The 10000-nt window shown below is 42.3% G+C and overlaps 1 protein-coding gene across 3 annotated transcripts in view; it reads left to right on the top strand.

The window, feature by feature from the left end:
• Positions 1-10000, top strand: part of LOC307264257 (CCR4-NOT transcription complex subunit 3-like) — a 44250-nt gene that overhangs the window by 9284 nt on the left and 24966 nt on the right. For 2 of the 3 annotated variants that reach the window (XM_080045603.1, XM_080045602.1), the window contains exons 5-8: positions 935-1024; positions 3169-3297; positions 3679-3774; positions 7820-7948. In XM_080045603.1, the coding sequence (XP_079901729.1) occupies positions 935-1024; positions 3169-3297; positions 3679-3774; positions 7820-7948 (444 nt within the window). Of the gene's footprint in view, positions 1-934; positions 1025-3168; positions 3298-3678; positions 3775-7819; positions 7949-9265; positions 9321-10000 lie in introns of those variants that run through there. The other variant, XM_080045604.1, reaches the window with a different exon arrangement.

Below are 10000 nucleotides of genomic sequence, written 5' to 3'. Positions count from 1 at the left end.
ATGTCATCAGGTGCATTGTTTAAAATTTAGAATTGTTCTTGTCCTTGAAGGCCACTGTAGCTTCTGTTATTATTCTAAAGGGTTGGGGTTATCCAGGGAGCGTTGCATTCTAGAACTTTGTAGAACTTGCTTGATGATGTCATATTACACACTGCACCTTTAATTGTACATATCCACCTTCTGTCATTTATTATTCCGCTCATAATATACAGAGAAAATGGTTATTTTTTTGGGCCTATTTCCATTAGCTTTTAATTAATCGTGATTAATCTGATTCAAGATGTTAAATGTTTGACAGCCCTAGTTATATCATGTGAGCTTATCTGTTGTCCTCAGTACTTGTTTGCTGATCTGAAATTGTTTTAACAAATTGCTATTTACCACTGTAATCCTTGGGCAGGTAAGTAGAAAGATAAAATAAACAAGATACTGTGTGTGTGTGTGTGTGTGTGTGTGTGTGTGTGTGTGTGTGTGTGTGTGTGTGTGTGTGTGTGTGTGTGTGTGTGTGTGTGTGTGTGTGTGTGTGTGTGTGTGTGTGTGTGTTACCATGAGGACCAAACTCCCAAGCCAAGCCGGTTTGCCATCCGTGACTCTATGATAGGCGAGTCTCGGCATGTATTCACCTATGTATCTATCTCTCTATCCCTCTATCTACCTTTCTCTCCCTCTCTTGCTCTTGCTCTCTCACTCCCTCCCTCTCTCTCTCGCTCTATCCCTCTCTCCCTCCCCCCTCTCTATCTCTATCCCTCTCTCTCTCTATCTATATCCCTCTATCTCTCTCTTGCTCTCTCTCTCCCTCCCCCCTCTCTATCTCTCTCTCTTGCTCTCCCTCCCTCTCTCTCCCTCTCTCTATCCCTCCCTCTCTCTCTCTCTCCCTCTATATCCCCCCTCTCTATCTCTCTCTCTCTCCCTCCCTCCATCATTCCTCCCCCAGCGTCTTCGAGACCAGATCAAGACTTGGGTCGCGTCAAACGAGATCAAAGACAAAAGGCAGCTAGTCGAAAACCGCAAACTCATAGAAACGGTGAGTAGCAACCCAACACACAAACACAGTAACATAATGTTAATAAACAGGTGAAACTCATATTATTGTGTGAGTGTGTATGATTGCTGTATGTTTGAGGTGGTGGTCGGAGGGGCCGTTGGCGCTGAATGGCAGCCACGCTTCCGTCAGTCTGCCCCAGGGCAGCTGTGGCTACTCTCGTAGTTTACCACCACCGGTATGACTGTGTGTGAACGAATTGAACCAGGAACCCTGTAAAGCGTCTTTGAGTGCCTAGGCAATAAAGCGCTATATAAAACCTATCAATTATTATTAGAGTATACCATAGAAACACAGTAACATGCCCATAATGGTCATTATACAGGGTTCGGGAAAAGTTTGGAAAATGCTTGATTTCAAGATTTTGTTTTCAAAGTTTGAAATGTAAATGAAGTAAAACATTATTTATATGGAACTTTCAAAAACAGGGTTACAAAGTGGCTAACACTCACACACTTTAAAGCTGCAATGTGTAGAATTTTGGGGTTTATTTCCTAGCAGATTTTGTAGAAAGTCATTATAATATCCATAAGTACGTTTAATTTAGTGCATAATAGCTGAATTTTTTTTTTAGAATTATTATTATTTTCCTTAGAAACGGTCTCATATATGTCCATATTTCTCCATACTTTGGACCAAGGCCTAGTGCCGCCATCTTGGAAGTGTCATAGTGTCATAATGTCATCAGGTGCATTGTTTGAAATTTAGAATTGTTCTTGTCCTTGAAGGCCACTGTAGCTTCTGTTATTATTCGAAAGGGGTGGGGTTACCCAGGGAGCGTTGCATTCTAGAACTTTCTAGAACTTACTTGATGATGTCATATTACACACTGCACCTTTAACATGTGCAAATACATCTGAGCATAATACATAAAATTATCATGAATTTAATACAAAAACTCAGAACAAAGGGGCGTTACTAAATTGTTTTTAGGAACCTGGAACCAAACGTAAGACTAGAATATGTTTGTAAACCAAACTGTGGGCCCTGCTGCTGTAAACAACAACAGTGAAACAGTAACTTTTCAGGAAGCTTTTCTAACTTCAAACAGTGTTCCAGGGATCTACATTTTCCCTGTGAGGAAAGTTTGTTTATTCAGTTATGAGACCATACCTTAGCAAAAAATGTTTCACTTCTATGACACAGCCAAAAGTTACGCAGTGCACCTTTAAAGATGACAGGTTTAGTGCTTAATAAAGGAGAGAGGGGGCTGCAACAACCTGCAGTTACCTACATAATGTGGTCTGGGCCTATTTCTGCTCTCTTGTGTGGGATTTAATAGCTCCTCTAGTAATTATTACTGAGTCATATTCCACCTCACAGCTCCAGTATTGTTAACATGGATAAGAACTTCTAGACTAAAGAATAAAATGTAATTCCTATTATTTTCTCAAGTGTTAAACCTGCAGTGTGTATAATGTTGGGTTTTATTTCCTAGCAGATTTTGTAGAAAGTAATTATAATATCCGTAAGTACATTTAATTTAGTGCATAATAGCTGAAAAAAATGTTTTTAATTATTTATTTTTCCCTTAGAAAGGGTCTCATATATGTCCATATTTCTGCATATTTTGGACCAAGGCTGTTGCTTGTTGTCAAAATCACTTTTATTAATTTTCTAACTATGTGTTTGCTGAAAAAAATCCAGTGTTAGTCCTGATTTAGACCAAAAAAAAAAGGGTGTTATCCAGAATCGTTGACTCCACCTTTTTAAGAATTGTGAAACTATGTTAAAATTGTAGATCTCTTGATTTTGTTTCATACATTTATAACATCAAAAGATTTGCCCCAAAACTGCTGAGTCTTCTCTACCTGATATAAAAATAAAATTACTCAAAGTCACGGTCACCTTTATTTTATAAGTGTGATCCACAAATACCGTGTACATCTCTTTTTAACACATGATTTGTTTTGTCTCTTTGTGTATCTATCTGTCTGTCTGTCTGTCTGTCTGTCTGTCTGTCTGTCTGTCTGTCTGTCTGTCTGTCTATCTATCTATCTATCTATCTATCTGTCTATCTGTCTATCTGTCTGTCTGTCTGTCTGTCTGTCTGTCTGTCTGTCTGTCTGTCTGTCTGTCTATCTATCTATCTATCTATCCCTCTATCTATCCATCGTATCTCACAGCAAATGGAGCGGTTTAAGATCGTGGAGCGAGAGACAAAGACCAAAGCGTACTCTAAAGAAGGGCTGGGTCTGGCCCAGAAGGTCGACCCCGCTCAGAAGGAGAAGGAGGAAGTCGGAACGTGGTTAACGGTGAGTTTTGTGTGTGCGTGTGTGTGTGTGTCTCTCTGTGCGTGTGTGTGTGTGTGTGCGCGTGTGTGTGTGTGCTTGTACAACTTTTTTTGAGACAGCCAATCAGAGTTTTCGACCTTAAGAGTGAGGACATTTTCGCAGGTTCTCACTTCCAGACAGGGAAGGGAATGCATTATGTCAATGAATGTCCTCACAAGTTTAGCCGTGTGTGTGTGTGTGTGTGTGTGTGTGTGTGTGTGTGTGTGTGTGTGTGTGTGTGTGTGTGTGTGTGTGTGTGTGTGTGTGTGTGTGTGTGTGTGTGTGTGTGTGTGTGTGTGTGTGTGTGTGTGTGTGTGTACACGCTGCATATGTAAACTAAACTTTTCTTTTTTCTTCCTCTAGAATACGATAGACACGTTGAACATGCAGGTGGACCAGTGTGAAAGCGAAGTGGAATCTCTCTCAGTCCAGACCAGGAAGAAGAAGGGAGACAAGGAGGTCAGTGTCTGTCTGTCTCTCTCTGTGTCTGTGTGTGTGTGTCTGTCTGTCTCTCTGTGTGTGTGTCTGTGTCTGTCTCTGTGTCTGTCTGTCTGTCTGTCTGTCTGTCTCTCTGTGTGTGTCTGTGTCTGTCTCTGTGTGTGTGTTTTTTCCTCTTCACTCTCTTAAATCATGGTATCCCTCAAGGTCTTAAAATAATATAATTTAATATTATCAAATGCAGGGCCATTAAAGTATTGAATTTCATGGCAAAGTATTAGATTCACTTTACAAAGGTGTGATTGCCTTGTCTGTTTGAATACTTGGAGAGGGGTCGTTATGTTACAAATAAGCACTTTTTGAGTCTGTTATTAAGAGTAATAATACACAGCCTAGGCTTTGTAAACGGGTATGTAAAAAAAAAAAGGAGGGGCCCCACCATAGCTAGAAACATACCAGTTTACAGAGCCTAGGCTGTGTATTAACTGGATTGTTTCAGTCCACACACACAGTACAGACAGGTAGCAGATCGTGAGGAGCTATTCACTGATTTTGACAAAGTGATTTTGACAACAAGCGTTCTCCAGAATCACTGACTGCACCTTTTTAACCTACAGTCCTGCATGTTTAAAAATCCCTTACATTTTCCCATGTGTGATGTCACACTAGTAAAATGTAGGGTTAGACAGTGAGAACATAAAAACACTCTTTCTGCCTTTTCTCAGGCTAGGATGAACCGATTTAAAAAAAAAAAAGAAAAAAAAAATTGCACATTTATACTACATGGGATCTCAGAGTTCAAAACACCTTCATATTTCCACCGGTGAAGTAGGTCTTTAACTTACAGTCCTGTATGTTTTAAAAATCCCCTATTAACACCAATGCAGCGTGTGCTTTGGACATGACGTAATCCGGTTCCATCCATACACTATCCCTCGTCCCTTATAGGAGTTTAATTTCGGACCCATTTGTCACATTAAATTGAAATTATTCGGAGCGTGTTTTTTGCACTCTGGCACACTATCGTCCCCCATGCCGCTGTTGTGTGCTTAATATGTATAAATATATTAATATGCTCCATTTTACTTCCACACACATCACGCATTTCCAGCAACTACATACCGTACATATAAAATGAGCGATTTTAACCCGGGCCTAGTGCTTTTATAATCGCATTACTTGTGACACGTGCGCTCTTTTTTCCCTGTCATTAAGGTTTTTTTTTCTTCCATATAGGTTAAGGTTTGAAATGTGCCCAAGCAAGCAAGGCGAGTTTATTTATACAGATAGCACATTTCATACACTAAATAAGGCATTTCATAGAAGTGCTTTACATATTTAAAAGGCATATAATTATAGTATATTAAGTTGTATGTATGTATAGATCGCAAATGGCAAATATAGTATCGCCAATTGTATAGAGATTATATGGATTACATGAAGCGAATATAATAAATATTTTTATATTTTTATTTTTTTACTATGGAAAAGGGGTAGGATTAAATAAGTGTATACTTCTTCCTGCTCCTTTTCGGGCATGTCACATCAATACAGATAATTTTCTTTCTTTTTTTTTCTTTTTGTGAAGTCTTTTAAACATAAATTTTGTTTATTGTATTTTTGTGCTTTTCATTTAGTTTTGTATTGTTTTTGATATGTCTGAAATAAAATAAAAAATTAAATGAAATGAATGAAATATAATAATAATAATAATAATAATAATAATAATAATAATAATAATAATAATAATAATAATAATAATAATAATAATAATAATAATAATATTTTTTTTATAGGACCTTTTAAAAACAATGGTTTACAAAGTGCTTTAACAAAATACATTCGAGCAAGTACAAAACAAATACGATATAACGATTGTGACAACCAACCCGTGTGGCATATAACCCCGCTCTCCCCTACTCATATACACACACACAACAAACCAAACGAGATTAATAGTTGCTAGGGTAAAAAGACATTGAGGAATACAAAAATATATAATTAGATATACAAGAACTGAGTTTAAAGACTTGGCGGTGAAATACATTTCAATTATTATTTTTTAAATTAACGTCACTCCGCATCGGTAGTTGCCAGAGTTGGGGCACATGTAATATTTTTTGGAAGTACAAGATGTGTATATATTTTTTTTTTTAAACTTAAATATTTATTAGTATTTTCAACACAAACAAACAGGGAAGTTCAAGTTAAATACACACACACACACACACACACACACACACACACACACACACACACACACACACACACACACAAAGCCTCAATAAAGTGCCTATGTTCTGTTAACGGGATGTCCTACTCTGGGATGGCTGTACCTTTTTAAGCAAAAGCGGGGGAAAAACAAAAGCTTGGGATTGGAACTTGTTTGAATAGAATTAAATATTGAAATCAGAAGTGGGGCCCTGCTTTGCTATATAAGGCATTAGGCCATAACAAAGTGCACACGTCCTATTAGCAGGATGTAGGTTACACACACACACACACACACACACACACACACACACACACACACACACACACATTAAGCCATATTAAAGTGCCTATGTGCTGTTTGCAGGACGTCCTACTCTGGGACGGCTGTTACCTCTTTAATGTGTTTCTTCACGTCTGTATGTTAAAATATTAACACTAAAGTCTTTTGTTCATTTCCATAATGTTTTTCTTGCCTTTTCATTTAATAATTAATAATAATAATTGATAGGTTTTATATAGCGCTTTATTGCCTAGGCACTCAAAGACGCTTTACAGGGTTCCTGGTTCAGTTCGTTCACACACAGTCATACCGGTGGTTGATTGAACATTGGGATGCTTTGCTTAGGAATACCTTGATGTACATCCCTAACCTGATAATATATCGTAATTGTTGTACCAAATATTCTAATTATATAATGTTTGTCCCTTAAAGCTGCAGTGTGTAGAATTGTGGGTTTTATTTCCTAGCAGATTTTGTAGAAAGTAATTATAATATCCATAAGTACATTTAATTTAGTGCATAATAGCTGAAAAATGTCTTTTGAATTATTTTTTTTTCCCTTAGAAAGGGTCTCATATATCTCCATATTTCTGCATATTTTGGACCAAGGCCTTGTGCCGCCATCTTGAAAGAGTCATAGTTGGAATGTCATCAGGTGCATTGTTTAAAATTTAGAATTGTTCTTGTCCTTGAAGGCCACTGTAGCTTCTGTTATTATTCTAAAGGGTTGGGGTTACCCAGGGAGCGTTGCATTCTAGAACTTTGTAGAACTTTCTTGATGATGTCATTTTACACACTGCACCTTTAACTTCATTATTGTCTTTGTGGAAGGCTTCTGAATCAACATACAGACCAAATGTTGAAATTAAGTCGAGATACAATATCCACAGTTCCATTCCAGACTGGAAAGATATCGTCAAGATTCGAACTTCCGGGATTAATCACTCTGCATCGTTATTGAAGCGAGATATGACATGTCCGCCTGTTGCCATTTTATTATCTGAAAACCAGAATTTGACACTCACCGCCCCTATTTGTGTGTGTGTGTGTGTGTTTATCTGTGTGTGTGTGTCTTTCTGTGTGTGTGTGTGTGTGTGTGTGTGTGTGTGTGTCTTTCTGTGTGTGTGTGTGTGTGTGTGTCTGTCTTTCTCTCTCTCTGTGTGTGTGTGTGTGTGTGTGTGTCTGTCTTTCTCTCTCTCTGTGTGTGTGTGTCTTTCTCTCTGTGTGTCTTTCTGTGTGTGTGTGTGTGTGTGTGTGTGTGTGTGTGTGTGTGTGTGTGTGTGTGTGTGTGTGTGTGTGTGTGTCTTTCTCTCTGTGTGTGTGTGTGTGTGTGTGTGTTTCTCTGTGTGTGTGTGTGTGTGTGTGTGTGTGTGTGTGTCTTTCTCTCTCTCTGTGTGTGTGTGTCTTTCTCTGTGTGTCTTTCTGTGTGTGTGTGTGTGTGTCTGTCTGTGTGTCTTTCTGTGTGTGTGTGTGTGTGTGTGTGTGTGTGTGTGTGTTTCTCTTTCTGTGTGTGTGTGTGTGTTTCTCTTTCTGTGTGTGTGTGTGTGTGTGTGTGTGTGTGTGTGTGTGTAGAAGCAGGACCGTATTGAGGAGCTGAAGAAGTTCATAGAGCGACACCGTCACCACATCCTGATGCTGGAGACCATTCTCAGGATGCTGGACAACGACTCAGTGCAGGTCGACGCTGTGAGGAAGATCAAGGTAAGACAGACAGACAGGCAGACAGACAGGCAGACGGACAGACGGGTAGGCAGACAGGGGGACAGACAGACAGACAGACAGACAGGCAGGGGGACACACAGACAGGCAGGCAGGCAGGGGGACACACAGACAGGCAGACAGACAGACGGGTAGGTAGGCAGGGGGACAGACAGACAGGCAGGCAGACAGACAGACCATTCTCAGGATGCTAGACAACGACTCAGTGCAGGTCGACGCTGTGAGGAAGATCAAGGTGAGACAGACAGGCAGACAGAGAGAGAGACAGGTAGGCAGGCAGACAGACAGACAGGCAGGGGGACAGACAGACAGACAGACGGGTAGGTAGGCAGGGGGACAGACAGACAGGCAGGCAGGCAGACAGACAGACAGACAGACCATTCTCAGGATGCTAGACAACGACTCAGTGCAGGTCGACGCTGTGAGGAAGATCAAGGTGAGACAGACAGGCAGGGGGACAGACAGGCAGACAGACAGAGAGAGAGACAGGTAGGCAGGCAGACAGACAGACAGGCAGACAGACAGACAGGGGGACAGACAGACAGACGGGTAGGCAGGCAGACAGACACACAGACAGGCAGGCAGACAGACAGACGGGTAGGTAGGCAGGGGGACAGGCAGAGAGACAGACAGACAGACCATTCTCAGGATGCTAGACAACGACTCAGTGCAGGTCGACGCTGTGAGGAAGATCAAGGTAAGACAGACAGGCAGGGGGACACACAGGGGGACAGACAGAGAGACAGGTAGGCAGGCAGGGGGACAGACAGACAGACAGACAGACAGACAGACAGGCAGGCAGGCAGACAGACAGACCATTCTCAGGATGCTGGACAACGACTCAGTGCAGGTCGACGCTGTGAGGAAGATCAAGGTGAGACAGGCAGACAGACAGAGAGAGAAGCAGGTAGGCAGGGGGACAGACAGACAGACAGGCAGACAGACAGACAGGCAGGCAGACAGACAGACGGGTAGGCAGGCAGGGGGACACACAGACAGGCAGACAGACAGACGGGTAGGTAGGCAGGGGGACAGACAGACAGGCAGGCAGACAGGCAGAGAGACAGACAGACAGAGAGAGAGAGACAGGTAGGCAGGCAGACAGACAGACAGACAGACCATTCTCAGGATGCTAGACAACGACTCAGTGCAGGTCGACGCTGTGAGGAAGATCAAGGTAAGACAGACAGACAGAGAGAGAGACAGACAGGTAGGCAGACAGGCAGGCAGGGGGACAGACAGGCACGGGGACAGGCAGACAGACAGGGGGACAGACAGACAGACAGACAGACAGACCATTCTCAGGATGCTGGACAACGACTCAGTGCAGGTCGACGCTGTGAGGAAGATCAAGGTGAGACAGACAGACAGAGAGACAGACAGACAGACAGACAGACAGACAGACAGAAAGGTAGGCAGACAGACAGGCAGAGAGAGAGGCAGGCAGACAGGCAGGCAAGCAGACAGACAGACAGACAGACAGACCATTCTCAGGATGCTGGACAACGACTCAGTGCAGGTTGACGCTGTGAGGAAGATCAAGGTAAGACAGACAGACAGAGAGAGAGACAGGTAGGCAGGCAGGGGGACAGACAGACAGACAGGCAGGGGGACAGACAGGCAGAGAGAGAGGCAGGCAAGCAGAGAGAGAGACAGACAGACAGGTAGGCAGACAGACAGACAGACAGACAGACAGGTAGGCAGGTAGGTAGGGGGACACACAGGCAGGCAGGCAGGGGGACAGACAGACAGACAGACAAACAGGCAGGGGGACAGGCAGAAAGACAGGCAGGCAGACAGACAGAGAGACAGACAGACTGACTGACAGACATACACGCAGGCAGACAGACAGACACGCAGGCAGACAGACATACACGCAGGCAGACAGACAGAGACATTGATAGATGTTAGAAAACGACTCAGTGCAGGTCGACGCTGTACGCAAGATCAAGGTCCGCTCAGTACTACGGCACACACACACACACACACACACCACACACACACACACAAACACAAATTAAACATTTTCCAATT

This window comes from Ammodytes marinus (assembly GCF_949987685.1).
Source record: "Ammodytes marinus genome assembly, chromosome: 17".
NCBI classification, from domain to species: domain Eukaryota; kingdom Metazoa; phylum Chordata; class Actinopteri; order Uranoscopiformes; family Ammodytidae; genus Ammodytes; species Ammodytes marinus.
The sequence above is the reverse complement of the archived record's forward strand: the minus strand, read 5'-3'. Positions and strand labels throughout refer to the sequence as shown.